Here is a 27,276-nt window from a genome sequence, read left to right on the forward strand (position 1 = left end):
AGCCCCTGAAGGTCCAATCCCGCCCAGGGTTGAGCCCCCCAAGCAGCAAGGGCAGGACGTGGCCTCTCTGCACATGGTGAAGATGAAGGCTGTTCCCAAAACACTGCGTCAGTCCTAGCTGATGGTGTGGGGTGTGGGTGCTGGCCCCAGGAGACACGAGCCCACAGCCAGCAGGGCTGGGCCATAGAGGCTGATGGTGGCCGTGCACCTTCCATGGTCAGATCCTGTCACTGGAGCTGGCCCTTGCTGCACCTGAGATTCCCCTAAAAAACTCTGTCCTTTGGGCTGGAGCTTTCCTGTCCTCCAGAGCCAGGGGTGCTCTGGGTCTGTGCAAGGGGGGAAGGTGAGTTTGGCCCCTGCCCTGTCCCCTCCTGCCCACCCTGGCTCCTGCATTGCCTCCTGATGGAGGTTCAAACAAATCCAAGCTTCCCCCTCCTTGCTGGTCTGGGGAGCAAAGCCAGGTGCTGCAGAGCACCATCTCTCCTCTGCCCCCATTTTCCCACTCCTCGGGGGCAGGTGGCTCTGTGGAGTCCCCCAGGGGGGGAGACACCTCTGTGGAGGTTGCTGAGGAGGTCAGGAGCAGGGGGAGAGCACCCAGAGCAGCCAGGCAGGGCGTGGGGCTGGGCACTGGCTCCCTCCCGGCCCGGGGGCAGCTTCTGCCCGTGCTCTGCGGGGCAGGAGGAGCGCAGGGCTCTCCCGGGGCCGGTGCCCGAGGGGGGCCTGTCCTGCGGCGGCCCCGCCTGCCTGAGCCCGGTATAAAGGAGCAGCAGGAGGGGGAGGATGCTCCGGGCACCGGACCAGAGCACCGAGGGCAGCCGGACACCGGCAGTGCGTGAGTGTGGGCACGGCAGGGAGGGAGAGGGGGGGATTTGCCTTGGGGGATGTCCCCTCACCCTGTCTGTCCCATTTCCACCCACCCACGGGTGTCTCCCACCCCTGGGTGCTGGGGCAGGGCAAGGGGTGCCAACTCCTTCCCAGCGAGGTGCAGACCGCAGTCAAGCCCTCCCCAGCTCAGTTTGGGATGGGTGGGGAGTTTCCAAGCGAGTCCCATTTCCCTGAGGGTCCCCTTGGCCACCTCAGGGAGGGGAACTGAGACCTCAGCCGGGACCTCCTTGTGCCCTCTCCGCTCTGGGGATTTTGCGGGGCAGGATGGGACCTCCATGGAGTGATGCTGAAGAAAACCCCAGCAGCACTGAGCCCATGCCTCTGCTGCTGGAAAGGCTGTTCCTGTCCCTCCTGCCTGTCCCTGCCTCTCCTGCCTGCTCCATCCCAGCCCTCAAGCAGCAGCCCGGCTGGTGAAAACAGTTCCTCTCTTCACCAAAGTTTCAGGCTTTTTATTCTCCTCCTCTCTCTAATTATTTCTTGGTTTTAAAACCGAAAGCGCGGCGTTCCTTTGGCGCAGGGCAGCCCCAGCCTCTCCAGCAAAATCCCTGCCCAAACTCACACGGAAATCGCTACGGAATAATAATAATAATAAATGCTGAGGAAGCCCCGCCGCGTTCCCCTTCACCGAGCTTTGTTTGCTCTGATTTATTGCCACGGAACGCTGGGACTTCGGGGCTCTCCCTTCCTGGGCAGGCAGATTTGGCACGAGCCGTGTTCCCAGGGCTGGGATCGCTGCTGCCCCCACCCCCTCTCTGGGATGCAGGATGCGTCTCCAGGACAAAGTGCCCCCAGGCCCTGGGGCATTGCGACATTGGGACGCGTCTGAGCAGGCAGAAGTTGGAGAGGTTTCCTTATCGCCCTGCTGGGCCACTTGTAGAGCCGGTGTGCCTGCCCTCGGAGGTGCTTACTCAGGCTGGCAACCACAACAGCGATGCTGGTGGCCACAGCGGGGATGAGATTGGCACTAAAGGAGGGAAGTTGACTCTAAAGGAGCAGCGTCAGGGTTGGGCTGGGCCGTTTTGGGAACTGCGAGTGCCTTCCTGTAAATGCCCCGGTGAGGAAGGCTCGGCTGGACCTCGCTGGGCAGGGACCCAGCTTGGCACGGCCACGGGGAACGAGCAGGGAAATGCTGCCCGCACAAGCCTGGGCACCGGCTGCTGCCTGCGCGGCAGCCCGACGGGCACGGGCAGGCTCGGGGAGCCGCAGGGAAGAGTTTGGGGCTGCCAGACCCCTTTGTAGCTCAGCACGGAGCCGGCAGAGGCAGGGCAGAGCTGCCTGCGCTGGCTCCAAGCCTCGCCCCGTGGGATGCTGGCTCCGCAGCAGCGGGGCACAGCCCGGCACCGCCGCATCCCGCCGGGACAGCGCTGCGTGGGCCAGCCCCGAGCGGCGGGCACGGCGCCCTCCCGGCCCGCAGGAGCAGGATTGTGCTGACTTGGCAGCAGCAGCAGCGTGAAAGCTGCTCGGGACAGGGCTTGGCCGGCTCCACGTCCGCCTCCCCCGGCCAAGGGTCAGCTGGCATCGCCTCTTCGTGGGGCCCTGGGATTCACAGCCTGGGATTCACTGCAGCAGCCCCTTCCTGCCCGGGACCCCCAACCCCCCCGACATCCAGGCTGCTGAGCCCTTCACCGTCTCCTGCTGTTGGCTGAAGTCCTGGATCTCCTTGGCTGGAGGGTGAGGGGTGCTGAATCCCCACGTAGCTGTTTGGTGCTGGCAGAAAACACTGCAGCGCAATTAGAACAAATGCCCTGCGAGCATTAATTAGACTTGGGGCTGGGCTGGGCTCTGGGGGATGCTGCCAAGCCCCCCCAGCCCTGCAGCCATTGCTGTCCTGACGGGCACAGGGGGCTGAGCTGGGGCAGCTCTGCAGAGGGCAGGACGTGCTGGGCTGTGCCAGAGCAAGGCACTGAGCTGTGCCTCTGCCACGGCGCCTGAGCCCCGGCTCCCCAGCACTGCAGGGCACGTGCAGAGCGTGGGGCAGGCTGTGCTGGGGCTGCCAGCATGGAGAAAAGGTAAGAGCAAATCCACCCTCCTGGCTGTCCTGGCCTGCTCTGCTGTCCAGGGTGCACAGGCAGGGTGTCCTCCCTGGCTGAGAGGCACAGCCTGGCCATGCCCACAGGCTTTTCCTTGCCCCCAGCCCTGCCCTGGCTCCCTGCTGATCCTTCCTGATGCCGTGGCTGATGGCTGCAGGAAGGGCAGGAGCTTCATGACCCCCTCTTCCTTTGCTTTGGCAGCACCATGTCTCAGTCCAAGGGCACAGTGGTCCTGGCCTACAGCGGGGGGCTCGACACCTCCTGCATCCTGGTGTGGCTGAAGGAGCAGGGCTACGACGTTGTCGCCTATCTGGTGAGCTCGGGGCTGTCCCCAGGGGCTGGGGGGGCAGGGGGTGCTGGGCCATTGGTCTGGGGGGGCTGGGTGAGCAGTGGGGGTCCTGCTGGGTGTGTGTGTGTGCTCTGGTGGTGACCCTGCTCACACTGGTTAACCATGGCCCAGCTCTGCTGCTCTGCTGAGCTGCCGGCTCTGAGTGGCACAGCCTGTCCCTGCCAGCTAATGACCCTCTGCTAATGAAGGCAGGGAATCAGGGCAGAGCCAAGGGGCTTGGCAGAGGGGGGCATGGCACTGAGATATCCCCTCCTGCCCATCCTGGGTGTCCTCAAGCCCAGCCACCACGGACTCTGTCATGCCATGCATGATGCCCTGTGCCAAACTGGCCTTGCTCTGATTTTGTGGTCTTGTTTCACACCGAGTCTCTTTTTTTACTGCTTTCCAGGCCAACATCGGGCAGAAGGAAGATTTTGAGGCAGCACGAAAGAAAGCACTGGCACTGGGGGCCAAGAAGGTGAGAGTGTCCCTCCCCTTGCTCCCCACCATGGGGGTGAACCCTGGGCTCTCACTCACCCCAGAGAGGAGATTGTGCCTATGGGAAATCCCTTCTCCGGAGGATTTGCCCCAAACCTTTTAGCAGGTTTAGAAAAAGAGTTGGGTTTGCCCAACTCCCTTCTCCAGAGGATTTGCCCCGAAGATTTTAGCAGCGTTTAGGAAAAGAGAAGCTGCACTGTTCCTAAAACTGCAGGGTGGGTTTCCCCTGCAGCAGCCCTTCCATCAGGGTCCCTCTGCTGGCAGGTTTACATCGAGGACGTCAGCAGGGAGTTCGTGGAGAGGTTCATCTGGCCGGCAGTGCAGGCCAACGCGCTCTACGAGGATCGGTACCTGCTGGGCACGGCCCTGGCACGGCCCTGCATCGCCCGCGGGCTCGTGGGCATCGCCCAGCAAGAGGGAGCGCAGTACATCGCCCACGGGGCCACGGGCAAGGTGAGGGGGGCAGCGGGCAGGGATGGCTCAGGTGCTGGATGGGGGGGCTGGTCAGCCTGCAGGGCGAGCTGTGGGTGCCAGGAGGGGTGCACCGGGTGTTTTGTGCAAAACTCAGCCGCGTTTCAACACTTCCTCCTCGCTTCTGGGATTTCTGTGCCCAATTTCGGTTCCGTCTCGCTGTTGGGAAGGTTTGGAGTCACACTGAACGCTGAGTGACTGGCAAGAATTTCAAAATGCTGAGGCCTCCCGGGCCAGGAGCTGGCTGGGACTGAGCCAGCACAGCCGGGCATGGCCAGGGGCGTCCTGCAACAGCTGCGGCTGTGCCAGACTCTGTCCCTATTCCTGTCCCCGGTTCTGGCTCTCCCGGTCCCTGTCCCCATTCCTGTCCCTGTCCCGGCTCTCCCGGTCCCTCTCCCGGCTGTGCCGGTCCCTGTCCCCGTCCCCGCTGTCCCCGCTGGCCGCAGGGAGGGCACTTTGCCGCTAGAGGCAGCCAGAGACCGTGGAAAAGGGATGCTCGGGGCCAGCCCGCTCCTGGAGAGGGGAAATCCCCCTCGGGGGGTGTGGGACCTGCGAGAGGTGACCGTGGGTCACCCCAGCGCCTCCAGCCACTGCCCAGTCCGGGCGGGCACACCTGGGCCAGGTGAGGGCTCAGCGGGTGAACCCAGGACCTGCCGGGTGCCTCCTCCTCCTCCTCCCGTGCATGGGGCTAAGGCCAGGTGACACCTCGTGGGGATCGCAATGGGTTTGGGGGTCCCCACGGTGGGGACTCCGCTAGAAAGGGGATGTTAAATGCAGCCAGGAACTGCCAAGGGACCTGCCAGCAGCCAGGAGATGGGGCACAGGGGCAGCTGGGGGACACATGACTGGAATTACTCTGTCTCCTGCTGCAATCGGGTCCCTGCACCTCTTTCTGTCCACCCTATCCATCCCCAGCAAGCTTTTCTTGAGCAAGGTGCCCTGGAGCAGCACACCCCCAACGCCACGGTGTCCCCTCTGCTGCCGGGTGCCACCAGCCATCCCTGCTGGCAGGGACACCCTCGGTGGCTGCACTCCCCGAGCCATTAAGCCGCGGGCACGGGCAGGGACTGACTGCCGGTAACTCGACCCGGCTGCGGAGCTTGAAATGCGACCATCTGGGGTGTCCCCGCTGCCGAGCAGATGGAGCAGCCCCGGGCCCGTGGGGGAAATGAGTGCTCGGCTGGATGTACTTGCTGTGTGTAATAGTCCTCTGGGAACCCCCAGCCCGGTGTAAATGTATCCTCCCGGCCCACGGCAGGGAAGTGGGGGTCCCTACGCCCCTTGGGGAGGGGGGAAAATAGGTTTTAGTGAGTGCTATTCCCTTGGAAGTGTTCGTAATTCCCAGCCTTGCTACTGCTCCTCGCCTCTTCCCAGATACCTGGGCTCATTAGTGGGATCTAATCAGTAAGGGATAATCAAGGTAAAGGGAGGTTTGGAGCTGTTGAATTATGAGTTTCTGCATCCCTCTGCTCACTGTGCTCTTACCCCCACCTTGCCCTCTTCCTTCTTTGTCCTTTGATGTCCTTGGGGGGAAAAATACCCAGATCTGCTCTGAACACACAGCAATCAGGAGCTGCAGGAAAGGTGGCTTGGGGTTCCAGCCAGCCGTGGAGATGGAGCAGGAATGATCCCATGGGACAGAGAATCCTTGCCCTCTGTGCCCAGGGTTTGGGTTTCCAACAGCACCAGGGGAGCTGTGGCTGGAGCCAAGCAGCTCCTCAGAGGCTGAGTGTGTGTGTGTGTGTGTGTGTGTGTGTGTGTGTCTGTTGTCACAGCCTGGGCTGGGGTGACCCCTCAGCACCTCCCTTTCCTGTTTCAGGGCAATGACCAGGTTCGGTTTGAGCTCAGCTGCTATGCCCTGTGTCCCGAGATCAAGGTAAGGCACCCCAAAGCATCCCCTGCCTCCCCACTGCCGGGCTCCTGGCCCCTGTGCAGCTGCTGGGAATTCTGTTTTAACACCGATGCAAACGGCCCTGCCTCACTTTAACAAGCCACCAGCTGCACGCAGCGACGTTTTGGCATTTCAGGGGGCTGTAATGATCCTTAATTGACCTATTTTTACCCCAAACACCACGAGGCCACAGAGGAGACAGTACCAAGGCAGCTGCTGGATAATCGATGCTGCCTGTTTCCCTTTGCATCCAGTGCCTGGTTAGGGCCGGGGTTTGGTTTACTCCCACCTTGTGCTGGGAGATTAAATTTCAGCTGGGGGAGCAACACCCTGTGGGTTTTGGCTCCCGGGGGCTTCTCATCTCATGCTCCTGCCCTCCTGCCAGGTTGTTGCACCCTGGAGGCTGCCTGAGTTTTACCAGCGCTTTCCTGGACGCCGTGAGCTGATGGATTATGCCAAGGTAGGAGCTGGTGTGGGGCAGCCACAAGATGCCCAGGGCAGCAAAAAGGTGCTCAGAGTGGCTGTGGAAGCTCAGGGTGGCCGTGGGATTCTTGGAGTGACCATGGGATGCTCAGATTAACCTCAGGATGGTTGCCATGACTTGGCAGGTGACAGCAGCACACCCTGCACTACATCCCTGCAGAACCACTTAGGAGCCTCCTGGTCAGAGTTTCCCCCACCCCCCTTTCATCTATTTCTTTTTCTCCTTCCTTTCTAAAAGCCCCATAATTACCTGGCTATTAATTGTAACCCTCTTTCCAAGGAAACGGGTCTCAGCTCCCTGACTTGTGTAACAGACAAAGCAAATTCATTCACCTTTGTTGTCCCTTCCTTTTTGAAGTACAAGTTACAATAAAACATATTAGAAGTTTTGCATCAGGTTTTTATGTGCCCACCAGGGTACCTTTCTTTTTTAGCGACTTCATGGAAATGCTTGACAACTCAGCTCAATCAATCAAGAGGGAAAAGTCAGCTCTGTGCATAAACCAGAAAATTGCTTCAGTTTTTAAATAGCTGCCACCAAAGCTGCCTGGGTAATCTCGGGGAAGGCAAGGTGTGGAGCTGGAGGGATGTGGCGTGGGGTGAGGAGCCCTCAGAGCCCATTAGGGCCGCCGGGAGAGCGCGGAGTGTTGAGGATTGTGTTTGCCATCTGCCGCTGTATTATGAAGGGGAGAGTTTACGAGAGCTTTCCATATGTTGCCAAACAAATTGTCAAATAGGGGAGTTATTAAGAGCGCCGCGGTTTTATTATATGGAAAATGGAACATGTGTTTTTGGGGTTGGGGGTTTTGTTTGGTTGTGGGGATTGTTTTGTTTGTTTGGGAAGGGGGAGAAAGGGAAATGAAATGGATTGGGGCCCCATTCCAACAGCAAAAGGTTGTGGGGTGAGGGTTTAAGTACTTTTCAGTCTTTGGTTATCTGTTACAAAAAAAAAAAGGTGGTTTCCCTTCTTTTTCATCCTGAGCAGAGGGAGATGCATGGCCAGGTCCTTGGAGCACATGCATGTGCTCACCTTGGTGCTGGGGGAATTGGAAAATGGTGCTGTATGAGGCTCCATTGATGCCAGGGAAAGTGAGGCTCTGTTTCACTGTGGCACAGCTCTTTCCATGGATTTGCTGCCCAGGGGCTGAAGCCAGCCTTGCTCTGGCAGCAAATCTGTGCCAGTGGCTGCTTCATTCTCACACACCTTAATGAGAGCAGCCAAACTCTCCTGGGTGCTGCTCCAGGATTAGCCTGGCCACAGGCAGAGCCAGGTGAAGCAGAGAACAAAATCCCTCTTTGGTCCTGGCACCTTTGGCTCCAGCAAAGACTGCCTAGGCTCTGTAGATATTGTGTCTGGACTTGAAATGGGGTGAGGATGGGTTGGGGAGCCCTGGCTTCCCCAGCTGCCAGGAGGAGGCAGAGGTGGGAGAGGGCTGGCTGAAGGCACAAGGGCAGCTCAAGATCACTGGTCATTGAGGTCTGAAAGATGGATTTGTACACCCCAGATGAGATGGGTGTGCCAGTGCTGGGTCTCTTCTCACAAATATAAGATAGGACAAGAGGAAATGGCCTTAAGTTGTGCCAGAGAAGTCTAGATTGGATAATGGGGGGTTCAGCAGGCACTATGCTGGAATTATGGTGGGGAGTCAGCAAATCAGAACCGCTGAGCCTGAGGCCATGTCCCCCCAGGAGCAGGGCTGAGTCAGTCCCTCTGCAGCATTAGGAGATCTCAGAACCTTGTTCCCACCTCAGGTGATGATTTAAGGACTGTGGTGCAACAACCATGATAATTTCCTTCACCTGTTCCTGGCAAACAAGAAATGTCCACCCAGCCCCTGCTCCTCTGTCCCCACCTGAGCCCTTCACTGGGTCCCTGCTGTGGTGACACTGAAATGCCAGAGGAGCCCAGCAGTGCTCGGGCTGTACAGACACACCAAGGCTCGGTGGGAGCTGCTGTCGCCATCCCTGTCCTGCCACGGCCATCCCACAGCCAGCACACTGTGCCTCAGTGTCCTGGCAGGGTGGGTGACATCCCCACTGCTCCAGTTCCAGCCTGCTGCCGTCACCTCTCCCGCTAATTCCCCCACGTATTCACCTCGTTTTCACAGGCAATTTCCCCCATTGAAATGTCAGTGGATAAATGGCACGCTGGTGACCTCGTTAGGGAGCCAGGCTCGGTGCTGCAGTGGTGCTGGCCCGGCAGCTGCTGTGGGGCCACACGTCCCCAGGCACGGCGTGCTCGGGGTGCCCGGGCTCAGAGGGACACTGAGCCTGCCTGGGCTGTGTCTGCTTTCCCAGATGTTTGCACGAGGCTGTGAGGATGTGCTGCTGTCCCCTCATCACAGAGCATTTGTCCTCTTTAGGCTCTAGAGTGTCCTATGGGTTTGGGGACTCGGATCCTGGTGTCACCTCCCCTTGCTGAGAAGCCTGGCTGGGGGAATCAGAATCATGGAACACTCTGAGTTGACCCACAGGGTCATTGAGTTCAGCTCCTGGCCCTGCAAAGAGCACCCCAACAATCCCACCACATACCTGAGAGCACTGCACCATCCTGGCCCTGGAGCCAGGAAAAGCAGACATCATCTGTGCTGGTGTCCCCATCTCTGGGGTTCATGGGGTGCTCTGGGGACCCTCCTCAGCCTGTGGCAGGGCTGGGATGGCTTTTCTCCCCCCACCCAGCCACACTGTGTCCCTGATGTCCCTGTTGAGGGGGCCCTTGTGGTGGCAGCTGACATGGGAGTGCGCCTGGCTCTGTGCTGCCCTGCTTGTGCCATGGGTTGTGCCTTTGTGCTTTTGGGGCTGATCCTGCTGGGAGCCAGCACCAATGAGGGCTGCCTTTCCCTGCAGGCTGGCTTACCCCCACTCTTCCTTTCTCAACAGAAACATGGGATCCCAGTGCCTGTGACACCTCAGACACCCTGGAGCATGGATGAGAACCTCATGCACATCAGGTGAGCAGCTGGGCAGGTGGGGAGCTCCTATGAGGTGAAGACCCGGGATCTGGAGCCCCAGTCCCCTCCAGAACAGCCCCTTGCACATCCATTGTCCCAGGCTGCCCCACCAAATCCTCCATCCTCCCTTTCTATCCAGTTGTCCACATTCCAAGAGGCAACATTCACCTCCTGGACTCTCCTAAGCCCGGCTCTCCTTTCAGGGCTGCTGCTAAAACACTCTGGAAACCCATAACGTGCCCTTATGTCCATCCTCATGGGGTGGGGGGGAGCGGGGGTCTCGTCCCGCTGGGTTTTGGGGCTGCAAGTTGCAGGTGCTGCAGTGACTTCTCTCTCCTTCCCTGCCCGCTGCAGCTACGAAGCCGGGATCCTGGAGAACCCCAAGGTAATCGATCACGGCGCCGGGGGCGTCTCGTGTGTTTGCAGCCTAATTGGGAATTTCACGGCGGGGCCGCCCGTGTGTGCGGGGAGGCTCGGCCGCCGCCCCCGGCGCGTTAATTGCCGCGTTAATTGAATAGGGGAAGGGACCGCCTCAGGGTGACACCCGAGGGGACGGTGTCGCGGGCAGCGCTAAAGGAGCAATGAGGCAGACGCGGTGCTGGTGACAGGGCTGGTGGCGGCTGGCAGAGGTTCGGGGTGTCCCCTGCAGCTCGCCCAGCCCTCCGTGCTTTGCCAGCCCGCTCTCCATGGGGGTGAGGGGTAAAACCTCCCGTGGGATGGGTGCTGTTGGAGACCCTGTGGGCACCCGTGGGGCCACCAGCTCTGGCTGCCAACAGGGACCGGTGACATCGCCACATCTGCGGCCACTGCGAGCCGTGCCCGTGGTCCTCTGGCGCTGCCGGCGCCGTTCACGCTCCAGCGGGTCACCGGCCGCTATTTAAACTATCTATTTAAACTATCCATCAGGGCTAATTAGACAGCCCGGCGAGAGGAGGGGAAGGCGGGCGCAGAGGGAGCGGAGCCGCTGGCGCTCCGTGCCCGCAGCCGGGCTGACGCGTGCCTGCGGCGGGGAAGGGAGGAAGAGGAAGGTGAAGGCGGGGAGGGGGTCCCGCTCCTCCCGCTCCTCCTCTGGTGCCCTCCAGAGGGGTGTCTGTGGGTCAGGCTGTGCACAGGGGGTCCTCTGGGGTCTCCTCCTCGGTTGGCACAGGGATGGGTGCCCACGGCTGCGGCTGAAGGTGGCACGGGCCTGACCCGCGCCCGTCCCGAGCCAGCCGCTCCTCCCGCACTCCCCAGGCTCTGCCAAGCCCGTTCCCTTCCCGAACCCCGCCTGGAAAACGGGGCTGAGCAGTGCCCTGACCCCATCCCCTGCTCGGGCACCTCACCCCATGACAGTGCTGGACGTGGCTCCTGGAGCGCGGTGTCACCGCTGTCCCTGTCACCGCTGTCCCTGTCACCGCTGTCCCTGTCACCGCTGTCCCCTTCCCGGCCCGGGAAGCGCTGCTGGGCACACGGTGGCCCTGGCAAGGTCCGGGGTGCCGGGCACGGCGGGCTCCCCTCCCCAAACCCCCGGGACCTGCCAAACGCAGGGATTTGAAAGCAGATGGTTGAGCTATTTTCTGCCTCTGTGAGGCCCGATTGAAGGGCAATGAGGCAGCTAATGTGGAGAAAGATAGAAATTTACTTGCTTTAACTTCATATGGCACTCTGAAAGAGTTCATTCAGTCCCGGGCACAACAATATCAGCCGGATGAATAAACCATTTGCGGCATCGATAGCTCTGCATCATGGTTTACTTCATGGACCATTTGCTTCCAATTTCTTCTCTTCTTGCCCCGTTTTTCTTGCTTCTTTCTTCCCCCCTCCCTCTCTCACTTTCCACACACTCTTCCTTTTTTTTCCCCCCTTTTTTCCCCCCCTTTTTTTTCCTCTCTTCCCTTTAAAGATGACATTGCAGGACTAGCCCCCCTGCGGGGAGGGATAAATAGAAGGCATTGATACACTGCAACAAACTATTTGTCATTTGAACTGTGCTTTTAGGAGAGAGAATAAAAAGAGGACAGACTCACACCGTAATGATGGAATGCAAGCCAAATGTCACTTTTATTTCTATTTAGTTATTTTATTTAATAGGGGTTTTCATAGTTGGCTCGGAAAATTGGAAACTACCTGACTTTGACTTCCAATGTTTAGTAAAGAGTTTTTAATACTTTCCGGTCTTTTTTCTCCCACCCCCCTCCACCTTTTCCTTTTGAACTCAAAGTTTTTCATCATCTCTCACAGGTTCATCTAGTTAATAAGTGTGATCAGGGCTAGGAAAGGGCAGACGATGTAAAATTGAAATCCACAGCCCGTGTAATCTGTGCGTGGGGGCACGGGGGAGATGAGCCTGCCTGTCCCTGAGAACGAGGGAAAGGGACAAAAATGACATTAAATGGGAGCTGAGGAGGGGTTTGCTGCAGTGAGTGCTTGGGTAGCTATGTCTGTATTCCCAGGATTCGGCTGGGGCTGCTGTTGGGATGTGCACCCCGAGGTTTGGGGTGAGGCGAGGGGTGCCCCCCACTCTGGAGGGTGGGATGGGGTTCCCTTGCAGCTGTGTGGGGTTCCCTCAGGTGCTGGCAGTGCTTCAGCAAATATAAATACATTTGGACCAAAATAAATGGGAGTTTTCCTTAAATTCTTGTTGCCTGTCTGGAAAAAAAAAATTAGATGAAAACTTCTGCTGTAGAGAAATTACTTTTGCACTTAAAAAGCTTAATTTTTTTTAAAGCAATCACTTGGTGGGATTACTATGGGGCTTTTTTTCCTAACTTGCTTTATACCTTATTTTTTTTCCTTGCTGGAATGCAAGAGAAGGGAGGGAAAGGGACATTTAAAGGTCCCTTCCAACCCAAACTATTCTATAATTTGATTGAGTGGAAGAAGAGTGATTAAAAAAGAAAAAGAGGAACAGGGAGAGCGTGGGCCAGGCATTGGGTGGGTGGGTGCAGGCAGGGCCCCCTCAGCCAGAGACACCCAGAGCTCCGGCTCTGTCCAGCTGGGTTCAGTGGGGAAATACCAGTTTGCCACCTTTAAAAGGGTGCTTGACTCTCCATGGTGCTGCAGTGCCCAGGGTGATCTGTGCCTCCGTTCCACCTCCTGGAGCTGTGGCTGGGTGGGGAGTTCCTCTGGAGGCAGGAGTTTACAAACACAGATCTGAAAGTATTTTGGGGTCAGCCTGTGCACTCGCATCATGGGTGAGTGCTGAGGGGCCATGTGAAATTGCAAAGCATTTGTTCTCCGGGACGGAAAGCTTTTTTATATTACATTTCCCACCCCCCTACCTCCGCCCCCCCTTCTTCTGGCACACACTTCAATTGCAGCAATTCACCATCAGCACCCGGGCCTCTGCTGGCCTGGCTCTGATGGAGATAAGATGCCTCTTCCCTATAAATCTCAGAAAAAAAAAATATACATAAAGGTTGATGTGCTCTGAAATGGGTTTTTGCTTTGCTGCTCTATTTTCCCCCGTGTGTATTAACCCCGGGGACACCGCGGAAGAGCCGGTGTGCCGGGAGCACCTGCTGGGGTCAGGCCTCCTCATCAGCTTTTTCGGTCAGTGCCGAATCAGCCCGGCCGCGGTGCGGGGACGTGCGGGCGCTGCCGGCGTCCTGCTTTTCCCTGCCTGACTTGCTTCTCCTCAGCCATCCCGCCTCCAGCTGTGGGGGCGGTGGAGGAAAAGATGAGATCAAGTTGAGGGGAAAAATTGGCTGATTCTGCCAACCCCTTTGTTCCCGGGGCCCCCGGTAAGCGCCGGTGCTGTGCCGTGCTGGTCCTGAGCTTTGGGATGGGGGATGAACCCCTGAGAGGGGAATGTGCTTTGGGATGGGGGATGTGCTTTGGGATGCAGCCCTGGGAGCTGGATGTTCTTTGGGATGGGGAATGTGCTTTGGGATGCAGCCCTGGGAGCTGGATGTTCTTTGGGAAGGGGAATGTGCTTTGGGATGGGGGATGCAGCCCTGGGAGCAGGATGTGCTTTGGGATGGTGAATGCCTCCATGGGAGAGGGATGTGCTTTGGGATGAGGGATGTGCTTTGGGATGGGGGATGCACTCCGGGTTGGGGCTGCCAGCAGTGTTGGCCATGGCAATGCCACTGACTGTCCCTCTTCTCTCCCTCTCCCTGCAGAGCCAGGCTCCTCCCGGGCTCTACACCAAGACCTGTGATCCGGCCAAGGCTCCCGACACCCCAGACGTGCTGGAGATCAAGTTTGAGCGGGGTAAGAGCCTCCGTGCTGCCAGGCCCTCGTCCCTGGGCCCCCAAGCCCCACTTCCCAGCTGGGACTGGGGTTCTCTGGCAGCTGGGAGCACCCCCAGGGTGGGGACAGATGGGTTGCCCTGACTGGTGACATTGGGGCTGAGGATGGTGCCTGCAGCATGCCAGGGCTCTTTGAGGGGTGCAGAGGGTCTGCTCAGATTTCAGGGGCTTTCTGGGACCCCCCTGAGAGTGGAAAGGGGTCTGAGCCCCCTCACCTGCCACCAGGGCACAGTGGGCACAGGGTCCCCTCTCCTGCAGGTGGCTCTGAGGGTATGCAGGTGACACTGGCCAGGGAATAGCTTTGGAGCTGCTCAGCAGGGTTTGGCTGGTGATGCTGTCATGAAGGAGACAGGGACGCTCCACTGCATCCCTGGGGACACACGGCAGGGCCCAGCCCCGAGCCAGCACTGAGCAGGGGACACTGGGCAGCATCTCCACCTCTGCCAGCCAGGGCCATCCCCATCCATCCTGGCAGCAGTGGCGAGCCCAGCACAGGCTGTGGGGAGCCCCTGCTGGGAGGGGACACCCCCTCCCCACCGCCAGCCTCCCTGCTCCTTTAGAACCATCCCCCTGCAAGGAGCAGCCCCCCTCCCGGCAGCCCATTCAGCCCCTAGTTAATTTATTTGAAGTTTTAATCTAATTATTAACTATTTCAAAGGCTAAGCAGCTTTCAGCAACAACAGCCCCGACAACGTCGGCTCTTCGCCGAGCGGACCCGGGCCAATATCCCGGTGGAGGATGAGGAGAGAAAGAGCCGGGGCGAGGGGAGGGCGCGGGGTGGGGGGGCCCACGCCGAGAAGCAGCTTAAGGTTCATTATTGCCGCGAGTTTACATTTAATAGCAATTTACAACTGAGTTTATAAACCCCTGGAAAATAGGGGGTTTAAGGGGGGGGCGGTGGGGGGGAGCTGACAGCCCCCATCACTAGGCAGGGCTCTTGCGGGCGCCTATATAATAAAGACTAGAAAGGGAGGCATTGAGGCTGATTGGCAACTGATAGTGCGTTAAATGGTAATGAGGAGGGCAGATGGAGGGGGGATTAGCCTCCAACTCCGCACCGCTTTTCTTTGTGGGCTCCGCAGCCCCCTTGTCAGCTTCCTAATACATTTATTGCTCATTTCACACCGCTAAAGAAAAATGCCTCTTTCTATTCAGCATCCCCCCTCCCGACCAACCACCACCACCCCGCTCTGCTTTGCTCCTGCCCGGTGCCCTTAAAAAAAAGGAAAAAAAAAATTAAGGGGGGAAAAGAAAGAAAAGGTGCAATAATTAATTCATGGCGGGGAGCACCCCGCCGCGGGGTGCGTGTGCGTGCGTGTGCGAGCAGCCGTGCCCCGGTGTGGGGGTCCCCCCCAGACACCCCCCGTGCTGGGGAGGGAGGGGGGCACACATTTGTCACTCTGTCCCCCCTCCCCAGCAAGGGCTGGTGGGACAGAAGGTGCTGCGCTGTAAGACAATTGCGGAGCGTGAAATTCAATTAGTTAAGGGCCTGGTTGCAATTTCACAGGCCCTAAAAAAAAAGAGAGGGAGGAGAGAGAGGAAAAGGGAGGGGGTGACGTTTTTATGGCCTTTTTTATTTATTTATTTCGCTCCTCTCCCGAGGTGGGTCCCCCTCCCCTCGCCTCCCCCTCGCACCAGCTTGGATATGCCTTTTTAAGAAGTTATTTAGAGTTCATATCTGTCACATCTATTTAACGCCCACGGGATGATGTTCCGGGGGGATCCTGACACTGCCTGATCCTGCCCATCCTCTGTCCCCGCCTCTGCAGGTGTCCCAGTGAAGGTCACCAACACTGGGGACGGAGCCACTCGTTCCTCGGCCCTGGAGCTCTTTGTGTACCTGAACGACATCGCGTGAGTGCCACCCTGTCCGGCCAGCAGAGGGGACAAGGGCAGCGTCCCCAGGGCACCGGCGAGGGTGGGAGCAGGATGCTCACAGCAGACAGTCCTGATGAGCCCAGGGATGGTGGCCAGTGGGTCCCAGTTGTGCCATAAATGCCAGCAAGCAGAGCTGGCGCCAAGGCCAGCAGCACGAGGGTATAAATACCTCAGGGTTTTGCTCACTGGGCATGAGGAGGATTAAAAAGTCCTCTGAGCATTCTCTGGGCTGCCTGTGTGCCCCAGCTGCAGAGCAGCCTGTACTCCTTGTCCCAGCTCAGCCCTGGGCCCCCTGCTTTCACATCTAGCCTTTCCCTGTCTCCCTGAGAGGGCTCAGTGTCCTTTTTGTGTGGAGAGTTGACTTTTTGGGGAATGGAGACCTGCTGGCCAGGCTCATTGCCCTTTTCTATTCCTGTCTCCACAGCAGCAGCTCCTTTGGGGTTTTCTTTCCATGTGCCACCCCATGCCCAGTTTCTGCTGCTGCTGGCACAGAACCATCCTCATTTGCCCAAAAATACAGCAGCACCCATGAGGGCACCCACAAGGGCACCCACCACTCCTAAGTGCCACCCAGTCCCTGGCCATCCTCCTCTGTGCCTTTATCCTCCTGGTGGTGAATGGCAATGAACATTTCCACTTCGTTCACTCTTTAAATGGTTAATAAGTGGTTTTACAATTACTTTGGGAATGCAGCTGTGCCATGTCCTGTCTCCTTGCCCAGTTTGTTTCCCAGTGGCCAAAGTGCCACAGCTGCCTGCAGCACTGGTGGCCCCAGTGACAAGTGAGAGACTGGTGGCGAGAAAAATCCATTTCCTTGTCACCTTTGTTCTTGTCCCTGCTGCTGGTCAGCAGTGCTGGCCTGCTGTCATTTGGGGTTTTTCCCCACTGTCCACCCCTCTGTCCCACGGTGGGGCTGGTACTGCTGCAACCTCCCTTCTGCTCACAGGGGCAAGCACGGGGTTGGGCGCATCGACATCGTGGAGAACCGCTTCGTTGGGATGAAGTCCAGAGGTGAGCCTGCCCTGCCCTGGGAGGACAAAAAAAATGGGAAAACCACAGTGGCTGCTCAGTGATCCGGGGTGCTCTGGTTCAGGTCACACCAGCAGCGCTCAGCCTTCCCCTCCCCATCAGCTTTTGGCAGAGATTTCCCCGTGACAGGGACTCCTTGTTGCTCTCTAATGGCAGCTGCTGGCTCTGTCCCAGTGCCCCCAGGTGAGACCTGTCCCCACAGCAAACACACCAGGCTCTGGGCTTGTGTGGGGATGTGCTCATGGAAGGTCCTGGATGGTGCCAGACTCTTCAATGCCTGTACAAACCACAGGAAGCTGATGCAAATGGCTTTTGATTTTTTTAAAAAAAGCAAATATTTGATTTATCCACACATTTTTGAATCCATGTCTCCTAATATTGATCTTCTATTGGGATCAATTTAATTGGAAATCTCTGGAGGCAGCAAGCTGCCCAGTGCAAAACTAAATAAGGAGGTGGTTCAGCATCATTTCCCAACTCCTTATTCCAACTCTTTTGTGTTAAATCTGATTAATACTTTATTAGATGCTTCCTTTCTTTAAACTTGCCCTCTGTGCAGGACAACAGCAAATATTTTGGTAAGACTAAGCCTGCAGTGTTCCTCACTACCACAGAGCAAGAAACAAAACCCCAAATCATTTGATCTGAGTTTGAATAATCAAGTTAAAACCAAAACAAGGAAGAAAAAACCACGGCCTGCACACGCCAGCCTGTGCATTTGCATTCAGGATGCTGAGTAATTTGTCAAAATCTACTTTATTTTTTTAAGAGCCACTGACACGCTCTAGTGACCCTTCCAGCATTTAATAATTTCTCTAAACCCCATTTAACTGTCATGTCTGTCTCCCGTGTGACATTGCTGAGCGATCGCTGCCGCGTTCCTGCGCTGGGGGACCGGGGGGTCTGGGGCAGCTCTGCAGGGATGAGACCCTGGGGTGGCTCCCCTGGGGATGAGACCTTGGGGTAGCCTCCCCCCTTGCTTTGAGCAGGATCCTGTCCCTGGTTGGCTTTTTGGGATTAAGAGAAAGCTCCCAAAATCTGCTGTGCAGGAGAGGGAGAGCTGGGATGGGAGCAGGTCAGAACAGGAGGGGGCTGAGGGCACCTGCTCTCTTCCAGGGTTTTGGAACTCAGGGTGACCCCACCACTGCCTGGAGCATTTTGGACCCCAAATGGATTTAGGATCAATGGTGCAGGAGATGGGAGCTGGGCTTGGAGGAGACAATCCTTTAAACCCCAGCAGTGTGCAGCAGATTTGGGGTTCTGCAGGGGAAACTGAGGCACAGGCAGCAGCGCGGCCAGAGCCTTCCCTGTGGTGGAGGTGGCAGCAAAGGTGCCTCCTTTTCCTCATCTCCCAGTCCCAGCAAGCCAGAGAAGAGGAAAAATTAATTTGCATTGATCTTTACTAAGCTCTTAATTGGACTTCGTTAAGGCCTAGTGGGCGAGGGGCGCAGGGAACTCGGCCCAGCCTTTTCAGCCCTGTGAGCTCGGAACTCACCTCAGCCTTTTTAGTCCTTTTAACCCAGAACTCACCTCAGCCTTTTCAGCCCTTTTAACTCAGAATTCACCCCAGCCTTTTCAGCCCTGTGAACTCAAAACTCGGCCCAGCCTTTTCAGCCCCGTTAACTCAGAATTCACCTCAGCCTTTTCAGCCCTGTGAGCTGAGAACTCACCTCAGCCTTTTCAGCCCTTTTAACCCAGAACTCGGCCCAGCCCTTTCAGCCCTGTTAACTCAGAACTCACCTCAGCCTTTTCAGCCCTTTTAACCCAGAACTCGGCCCAGCCCTTTCAGCCCTGTTAACTCGGGTGTGCCCTGTTTGTTTTAGTGGCAGGAGGGTGGCTAATTACGGGGTGCCAGGGTCAGGGGGCACGGCTCGGCCTGGGGCTGCGGCTGCATGGCCCTGCCTCTGCCTCCCGCTCACATCCTCATTATCGAATTATCTTTTTAACTCCGAAGGGGGGCTAATTAAGTGAAGTAAATGAAATCAGTGGGGAGGAAGAGGGAAGGAGGGGGACACTGCCAAAAGCCGAGCACTGCTGGCGGCTGGGGCTTTTCCTCCCCTTTTTCCCTCCTTTTTCCTCCTCTGGATGCGCTGAGCTGATGGAGGAGAAGAGTGGAAAACCCCTTCCCTGCAATGAGCAAATACCAGGCCAAACTCTGCCTGATGGCTCAGCTCTGGACCAGGGGTAGAAATTTGGGCAGCATTTTCCCGTGGGCACAGCATCACCCTGCCCTTCCCCTCGGGAAGGCACCACATCCCTTCCTGTCCCAGGGATGACGTCGGGAGTGACAGCCTGCACTCAGCACAGCAGAATTGCTCGGATGGAGGTGAAGTGACAGCCGAGGTTACAAATTAGAAAATTTTAAGTAGCGGCAGCTGTCTCCTTCGCTGCCTCCCTCCCTGTCCCCCCTGCTCCATGTCCCCCCTTCCTTAGCAGTAATTATGGGGTGATTGAAGCATCGTTGGGCTGCAGTGCTGACACCTCTGTCTTTTTCCTGTAAACATGGGGAGAGGAAAATAGACACTTGGAGATGGTGCGAGTGTCACTTAGAAGGTGTCTCTTGTCTCCTCGGCAGTGGCGAGGCTGGAGAGTGGCTGTCAGCTGCCCTCCCCTCTGCCCCAGCTTGATGTTCTGGTCCTGTCTCCCAGCACCCCCAGATTGGTGGGAGGTGGGGGTCAAGGCATGCACCCAAACCTTCAGCCCAAACTGGCTTTAACAGCCCCTAAGGGGAAGGAGAGGGAATATTAATTGTAATTGTATTAATTGTGTTTTAGTGGTGGGTTTAGCTCCACAGTCATGGGTTTGAGGGGACAACGAGCAGGTCCCTGTGCCCCTGTCACTGCTGTGCCCGTGGGAACAGCTGGGTTTTGGTGTTAATTTGGCTGTCTGCTCCACATCCTGAGGGAATGGATGTTTGGTGAACACCTGAGCTGCCCCAGGGACTGCACTGCACCATCACTGGGGTGGCTGGAGAAGGGGCTGGCTCTCCTTTGGGACAGTCAGGCTGTGGTCTGTGCCTGTAGGGTGCTCACATCATGGGCACTGCCTGGGACGAGGTCTGATGGAAGAGCCTTGGGCTGTGCCCTTGTGGCTCCTGCTGTGTCTGTGGGACTGTGGCCACACTGGCACAGGGTGTGCTGAGCCTGTGCCACTCTGCAGGGCACTGAGAGAGCAGAGCCTGGTGAAGTTCTGAGCCCTGTGGGCTCCCTCAGCCTCTCTTGGGGCAGGTTGGGGATCACATCCCCTTCATGGGAACTTTGTGCCCTTTGCCATTCCATGACTGCACCACAGCAGATGCCCAGCATTGGGAAGGGACCATCCCTACAGGCAGGGGACAGAGACATGCTGGTGGAGCAGCCCTGGCTGTGGACAGCTCACAGCCTTTCCCATCACATATTCACTGCCAAACCAGCTCAGCATTTCCCCACGATATTTCCCCCTGCACCCACCACAGACAGGAGAACTACATGACCATACTCTTATTTAAACACCAAATAACCACACCGCGCACAAAACAAGCCTTGAACGGCTAGAACAAAGGAGCAGCTCGCCAAAATAATTCAACATCCTCCATCCCCAAGCCTTGTGCGATGGGGGGGCAGCAGGAAGGGACTGGGGGGGCCCTGGCAGCCCCAGAGGAGGTTGCCCTGGCAGCCCCCAGGTAGCCTGGTTGCCTCGCAGGGAGAGGAGGGCTCTGCGGGCCCTGCGCTCCCCATGCCTGTGCCCCGCTCGTTCTGCTAATTACAGGTTTTCAGCTGCAGACCGTTGGGCACGGATGGGTGGGGGGATCGGTTCCCAAACCCTGTCATTTAGCCTCGTCAGAGTGCCTCTTCAAAGAGGGGAATCTAGAAATTTTCTCCGCAAGGTGCGGAGTGGACTGTCTCGGCCCCAGCATGAATATAATGACAGATGCATTTTACAGCGAGCTGAGACTGAATGCGCTCGACCACGGCTCCTTCTGTCAGCCAAGTCATTATTTTTTGTCATTTGCTGACAGTTTTGGTCTCATTCGTTTCTCTCTCTTTTTCTGCTTTTCCCCCTGCCTGGAAAAATGGCTAGGTATCTATGAGACCCCAGCAGGAACGATCCTATACCATGCACATTTAGATATCGAGGCCTTCACCATGGACCGGGAAGTGAGGAAAATCAAGCAGGGGCTCTCCTTGAAATTCTCAGAGCTGGTGTACAACGGTAGGTGCAGTCCAGTCCTGCCACAGCAGCATCCTCCCAGCTTTCCTCCTCATCCTCCCTCCTTGCTGCTGGAGCTTGCAGGTCCCATTGGTTGTGAAACTGATTTGTAAAACTCATTGGTGTGGGTTTTGAGGCTGCTTCAGGGGAGAAATGTGGGTTTGGGCTGAGCAAAACCCCACACTGTGCCCAGGGAGCCTGTGCCTGCCTTTGGGAGGCAATGCCATATACCACGAGGGCTTGCTCATGGCATCTCTCCCAGCGCAGTGCCACCACTTCATCCCAGCCAGCACATTTGGATGTAATTCACCATCCTTTTGCCCCCTCTGGTGTCACCTTTCCCCAGCTCTCACCTCCAACCCCTTTCACTCTGCCTTTGCCTCATGTACACTGGAGTAGGGGGCACCCAAACTTTAAACTTCAAACCCTGCCAGGGCGTTTGGAGCTGGAGAGCTGTCCCTGTGCCCCGGCAGTGTGGCACAGGGGACTCGGGGGATGGAGGGTCCTGGCTGTGCTATGTGGTGCACAGCCCACACAGGGGCACTGCGGGTTGGGGCTCTGCTCTGGGACAGGACAGAGCTGCCTGGGGAGGGCTGGGAGCCATGAGGAATGAGGGATGGTGGCTCACCCTGGCAGTGAAGCACAGCAGTGAAGCCCTGTGTCCTTCCTGCTGTGCAGCAGCTGCAGCCCCACACCGTGGGCTGAGTTTGAGGGGTCTCAGCTCAACATTCCCCCTGTGCCACAGGAGCAGCTCCCTGGCCTGGCAGCCTGGGGGGAGAACCAGCACTGCCCTGGGGGCTGCTCCACGGGTCCACCCCGACCCAGGCTCTGAAGGAAGCAGGATTAGCCCAAAATGCCCTAAGCAGGCTCAAATCCCCGCTGGCCACACCTGGGTGCTCGGCTCAGAGGCCCCACACCAGGAGATTCCTGCCCCATGGCCAAACCTTTGCCCTGATTTCTCAGCCTCCCAGCTCCTCCTCCCATCACTTTTCAGGTGTCTCTAACCACAGGGGCTGGGATGATTCCTGTGGGGTCTTCCATGGGGAGATACCCTGAAATAACCTGATTTGGGGAGCTCAGGCTTTGGGCAGCAGCAGGTCAGTAGGACTGGGTCAGGCTTTTCTCCCCTGCCGTTTCTGATGCCAGTGCTTGTCACCTTCCCCTCCAAGGACATTCCCTCTTGCATCTTCCTCAGCAACTGGCATTTAATGCCTGAGCCCCTTTGCTGTTTAAATCACATTTTAGGGCCCTGTCAGGGCCTGGGGGAGCCTTTGCCACCTTCCTCTTGGATCACAGCCCCGGCCCTCATTCATTCTCCAGTGCCACTCATGCCTCTGGCCATTTTTATTAGATTTTGACCTGGCCTGCCTTTCCTTTGACTATTTTTTTTTTGGCATAAACCTGTTTGTCTGTTTATTCCTAACCACTGGCTTGTTGTGCAGCTACCAGGTTAAAAAGCCAAGCAGGGAATCATGGTTTCAATTCTCCCTCCCCACATCTGCCAGGCAGAGGCTGCTCTTTCCCTGGCTCCACGTGTCGAATCCCCAGGGATTCCCAGCTTGGTCCTAGACTTCCCAGCCAGTCCCGAATCCCAGGAACAACCCCAGCAGGGTGCAATAAGCACCCCTGGGTCCCCGTGCCGGAGGCCAGCCTTTCAAGCTCACCTTCCTTTAACACCTCATTATCGCAGCTAGTCCCGTTTTTAGGAGAATTAGTGTTTATCTTCCCCCTGTTCCTATTGATCCCTTTGTGGAGGGGTGGCTTTGAAGCCAGTTCCCGTCCTTTCCAGGTGCGGAAATGCCATTGTCCCCCTGCCTGCGCCGTGATTAGGGCAGGATGGTGGGAAGGTCATTAAGGGGGATCGCTTCCAGTGTCTGCAGTGGGGGGTCGGGAGGGGGGGATGCTTCCTCCCACCTGGAGCTGTCAGAGTCAGGATTTAAGCAGCTGGTTATTATTTTAGTGTGTCTGGGGTTTATTTTTACAGGGATTTTTACATCAATGCCGCTATTTGAAGAGTTGTACTTGGAGGGTACCAAAAAAAGGAGTGTATTTGCCTGGAGCCGGGGTTCCTACTGGCATGGCAGGGCTGATTTCAGGGAAGGGGTCCCCAAGCCCCCCGGCCATGCCTGGGTGGAGCAGCTGAGGGGGGTCAGTTCAGGGTTTGGTGGCGAGGGGCTGCAGGACCATGGTGCTGTGCCTTGGAGCAGGGCCACACAGACCCCGGGGACAAGGCTGCAGGATAGAGCCCTGCTCAGGGGCTCGTGAGGCCAAACAACAAAAGAAATTATTTGTTTCTTTAATGGCTTCGGCCCCGGAGCCCAGCTGGGAAGGGAAAGGTGAGAGGGCACCGGTGCGAGATGGGAGAGATAAAGCCGGGGCATGACTGGAGGGCGGTGAATGCGCTCTTTCTTTCTCCACCTCTATCTCCTTCTACATCTCCCAGGCTTTATTCCGGGTCTCCCAGGACTCCCTGGCTAATAACCCTGCTCAGGGACAGGAGGGGCGTGGGGGTGGCAGGCAGGGCCACGGCCCCTCCATGCACCTGCAGTGCCACCAGCCGCTCCTCCAGGATGTGTTTTGGGGGCTGGGGTGTGACTGCACATCACCCCAACACCCAGCCTGGGCTTCAGCTCAGGGCATTTGGGCTGCCAGGGGCTGCTGTCCTCACTGGAGCCAGGGCAGGAGGAGGCTGGTTGGGGTTGGATGGAGTTTTCTGGGGTGCCAGCACTGCTTCCCTGTGTCCCACCAGCCCCTCGTGCTGGGACCACAGTGGGGACTGTTCAGACTTTCCCATGAGAGGCAGCAGGGACAAGCTGAGCCTCGCTGACCTTGGGGGGCTGGGAAAGTGGAAAGTGGAGAGCCCACCTGGGGCTGCTGAGACTCCTGTGCCCCAAAGCACAGCCCAGTGCAGCCCCAGTGCCAGCCCAGGCTGTGTGAGCTGGGGGGAGCACTCTGCTGATGGGGAATGGGAACTGCTGGGGTGACTGCCCTGCTGGAACCCCCATTGCTGAGGGGGTTTCCCTTCCCAGAGCTGCTGGGGGGTGAAATATTCCTGAGGGGCTGCATCCCCCTGAGCACAGTCCACAGGCTGGGGTTGGCTCTTTGGCCAGACCCCTACTCTGCTCATCCCTTTCTTGGGGGCTGGGAGCTGATCCCCCCGCATTGTTTCTGTGTCCATCTGTCTGTCTCCACCTGGGCTTCCCAAGATGGAGTTCGAGTGGCAATTTCATACCTACTTAACAAATCTTTTCATTTGCATGATCACCCCTGCCTTGTTCCATCCTCTTCTCCCATCCTGAGGCCACCAAGGAGAAGGGAAACACCTGACATCTCCATCCCTCATGGCTCAACCTCTGTGTCCCAGCACCTCATTCCCTCACCCAGTCCTGCAATTGCATCCCTTCCCCTGGAAATTACCCAGGCTCTGCCTTGTAAGGCTTAGCCTGGGGACCACCCTAGGCTGCCCTGGGGTACCACCTGGGGTCGCAGGCCCCTCTGGCCTTCCCCAAGCCCCTTGCTGATCCCATCTCCTGTCCTCAGGCTTCTGGCACAGCCCTGAGTGTGAGTTCCTGCGGGAGTGCATCGGGCGCTCGCAGGAGCCCGTGCTGGGCACCGTGCGCCTCTCCGTCTTCAAGGGCCAGGTCTACATCCTGGGCAGGGAGTCCCCACGGTCCCTCTACAACGAGGAGCTGGTCAGGTGAGTGGGGCTGGGGAGGGCAGGGTGGTGACAGTGAGCATCCCATGCCATCCCATCCTTATCTGCATCTTTCTCCCCATCCCATCCTCATCCGCATCTCTATCCCCATCCCATCCCAGCCCACTCATCCTTGTTCCATCCCATCCCATCCCATCCCATCCCATCCCATCCCATCCCATCCCATCCCATCCCATCCCATCCCATCCCATTCCCATTCCCATTCCCATTCCCATTCCCACTGGCACAGGTGACACCACAGGCCCAGCCCAGCATCCGGCCGAAGCCTGAGCCATGTTTCAAGTCAATATTGTTTTTTTTTTTCCCCCTCTGGCTTTTCCCTTTTTCTTCGTGTTGTTTTCTCGCTTGCTCGCTCCCCCCTCAGCCCTCCCTCAACTCCTTTCAATCTCTCTAAACACTTTATAAGCCATAAATACACCCGAATGAGTTTAGATCAGTCGGAGTCAAATTATCTTCTCTCTTTCTCTTCTCTGGCTTTTTTTCCCCCCTTCCCTCCCCCTCAAAATCAACAGCTCCTAATAATCCGTCCCAACCCTTCATTATGCTTTGCACTCTCACTTGGAGAGATTAAATGAATAAAGTATTAAAAAAAAAAAAGAAAAAAAAAAAAGAGGGAAGAAAAAAAAGGAGGATGGAGGGGGGTGGGACGGAGGAAAAAGAGAGAGGGAGAGAAAAGCAGGGGCACTTATTCTCCCTGCGTCTCCAACCATTTTCCTTTTCTTTTTGATTTCTACATCGCTGGTTTGAAAGCCTTTGAGTGACGGCGTCACAGGAACCCGAGAGAAAGCTGTGAGAGGCAGAGCTGTGTGGAAATGCCTCTGCACAGTAGGTAGAAAGTAACGTAATTATAGAGCAGGTCAGAACCACTCGAATGAGCAAAAATAAAAGCACAGAGGTTTTTCTGTAGCCCGTCAGGGGAGGTAAAATCGTTGTAAACTCTTTTTTTTTATTATTTTTTCTTCTTTATTTCCCTCCACTTCCTCCTTTAAGGTTTGTGGTTTCTGGGAAATGAGCCGTGTGTTTTGGGGATGTAGGAAACTGCTGGAGCTGGGATTCAGTGGGTGGCTGCTGCCTTGGGAAAGGGGATGTGCTCAGTGCTGCACTGAGGAATCGGCTGCCAGGTCCAAAAACCCCACACCAGCGTGGGGCTGTCCCTGCCTGGAGTCCTGTCTGTGCCTGGGGCAGTGTCTCCTGCCCGGGATCAGCTGCCAGGTCCATAAACCCCACACCAGCGTGGGGCTGTCCCTGCCTGGAGTCTCTCCGTGCCTGGGGCAGTGTCTCCTGCCCGGGATCACCTGCCAGGTCCATAAACCCCACACCAGTGTGGGGCTGTCCCTGCCTGCAGTCTCTCCGTGCCTGGGGCAGTGTCTCCTGCCCAGGATCCCATCCCTTTTCTCGAGCCATACCTGTAGGATTACTCTGGGACAGGGTGAACACCCCTGGGCACTGCCAGGGGATGGAAGGGTGATGATGCAGGTGAGGGACCGAGGAGGGAATTTTGGGGCTGTGTCTCTGGCAGGGCCTGTGGAGCCTGGGCATGGCTGAGCCGTGTCCCCCTTCCCCAGGGGCTGGCAGGGACCCTGACCTGAGCCCCCCGCAGCCCCCAGAGGATGAGGGGCCAGCAGCAGGGGAGAGCAGCCAGGTCTGGGGTCCCCCACATCATCTCCCTTCCCAAAGGGCAGCCCTGATCCCCTGGGAATGGCAGTGACAGTGCTTTTCTCTCCCTGCAGCATGAACGTGCAAGGGGACTACGAGCCTGCTGATGCCACCGGCTTCATCAACATCAACTCCCTCAGGTCTGTGGGCTCCAGTGGGACCCTCCCGATGGGGGAAAAGCCCCCAGCACCCCGGGGCTCCCCCCTGGCCTCACTCAGGCTCTGGGGGTGAACCAAGCAAGCTCTCCCTGAGCAGTGGGGTGCCACCAGCCCTGCCAGTACCAGCCCTGCTTAATTGCAGCCTTCCCCAGCACAGCCAGCCTCGTTATTTTACTTATTTCTCAGACCCCTCCCAACTCCAGGGCTGTAAAACACGCCACATTTACATAATGGGCTCTTAATTTTTCGTTTGCCTGTTAACTGCTTTGTTCTCCCCGATCCTCCGTGTTCCCCCGACTCCTCTAAGATTAATTACATTATCTCGTGGGGGAAAAAAAAAATAATTAAACTGTACAGGCCTTAACAAACGCCTGCTCTTCACGCCCCCTCATTCTGCTTAAATTAATTGAAAGGAAATGTGTGTTCTTACTGTTAATTTACAATTAATTTTTTTTTTTTTTTCAAATCCCGGGTTCCAGGCTGAAGGAATATCATCGTCTCCGGAGCAAGGTCACCGTAAAGCAGGATGAATAGCAATCAATCGCACGCGAGCCTCCCGCTCCCCTTTCTAATTTCTCCAAGAAGTAGCGCTAATTGTGGTGGCAATTTGTAATTGTAACTCGTCTCCCTGGAGCGGAGTGGCGGCGGAGGTGACGGCTTTGTTGCGGGGCTGCAAGTGAAATGCAATCGGGGAGGGAAAAAAAAAAAAGAGTTTTGTCCATCGGAGGAGAAGTGGGGAAAGAAATAAACCCCCAGCCACACGCGTGGGCTCTGGCATTGAGAGCCAGGCTTTATTCCTGCCTCGTTTGTGCTCCTCTGGCTTCCCCCAGCCTGGTTTTGTGGAGTTGGGCATGGATGAAGTGGCTGAGAAGGATGAAGGACG

General features: G+C 57.1%; 1 protein-coding gene across 3 annotated transcripts; it reads left to right on the forward strand.

The window, feature by feature from the left end:
- The first annotated feature begins 724 nt into the window (after window positions 1-724).
- On the forward strand, window positions 725-27,176 carry ASS1 (argininosuccinate synthase 1). Of its 3 annotated transcripts, none has more exons than XM_064393629.1 (15): window positions 725-832; window positions 3,117-3,228; window positions 3,653-3,721; window positions 4,006-4,194; window positions 6,032-6,088; window positions 6,489-6,563; window positions 9,467-9,537; window positions 9,892-9,922; window positions 13,641-13,731; window positions 15,539-15,623; window positions 16,594-16,658; window positions 20,736-20,867; window positions 24,405-24,561; window positions 26,310-26,375; window positions 26,873-27,176. In XM_064393629.1, exons 2-15 carry the CDS (start codon window positions 3,121-3,123, stop codon window positions 26,925-26,927), a joined length of 1,251 nt encoding a protein of 416 aa, XP_064249699.1. In that variant the 5' UTR covers window positions 725-832; window positions 3,117-3,120; the 3' UTR covers window positions 26,928-27,176. The 3 variants fall into 3 exon arrangements, with proteins under 3 accessions (XP_064249699.1, XP_064249700.1, XP_064249698.1); XM_064393630.1 differs by lacking the exon at window positions 725-832 and adding an exon at window positions 2,436-2,556; XM_064393628.1 differs by lacking the exon at window positions 725-832 and adding an exon at window positions 2,741-2,894.
- The last annotated feature ends 100 nt before the right edge of the window (window positions 27,177-27,276 follow it).

This window comes from Passer domesticus, chromosome 18, assembly GCF_036417665.1.
Source record: "Passer domesticus isolate bPasDom1 chromosome 18, bPasDom1.hap1, whole genome shotgun sequence".
NCBI lineage: Eukaryota > Metazoa > Chordata > Aves > Passeriformes > Passeridae > Passer > Passer domesticus.

Excerpts from the sequence above, each read along its gene's own strand:
- ASS1 (XM_064393628.1), top strand. Across the intron at positions 16,659-20,735 it reads CGTTGGGATGAAGTCCAGAG|GTATCTATGAGACCCCAGCA; the intron begins GTGAGCCTGCCC and ends AAAAATGGCTAG. Across the intron at positions 24,562-26,309 it reads TACAACGAGGAGCTGGTCAG|CATGAACGTGCAAGGGGACT; the intron begins GTGAGTGGGGCT and ends CTCTCCCTGCAG.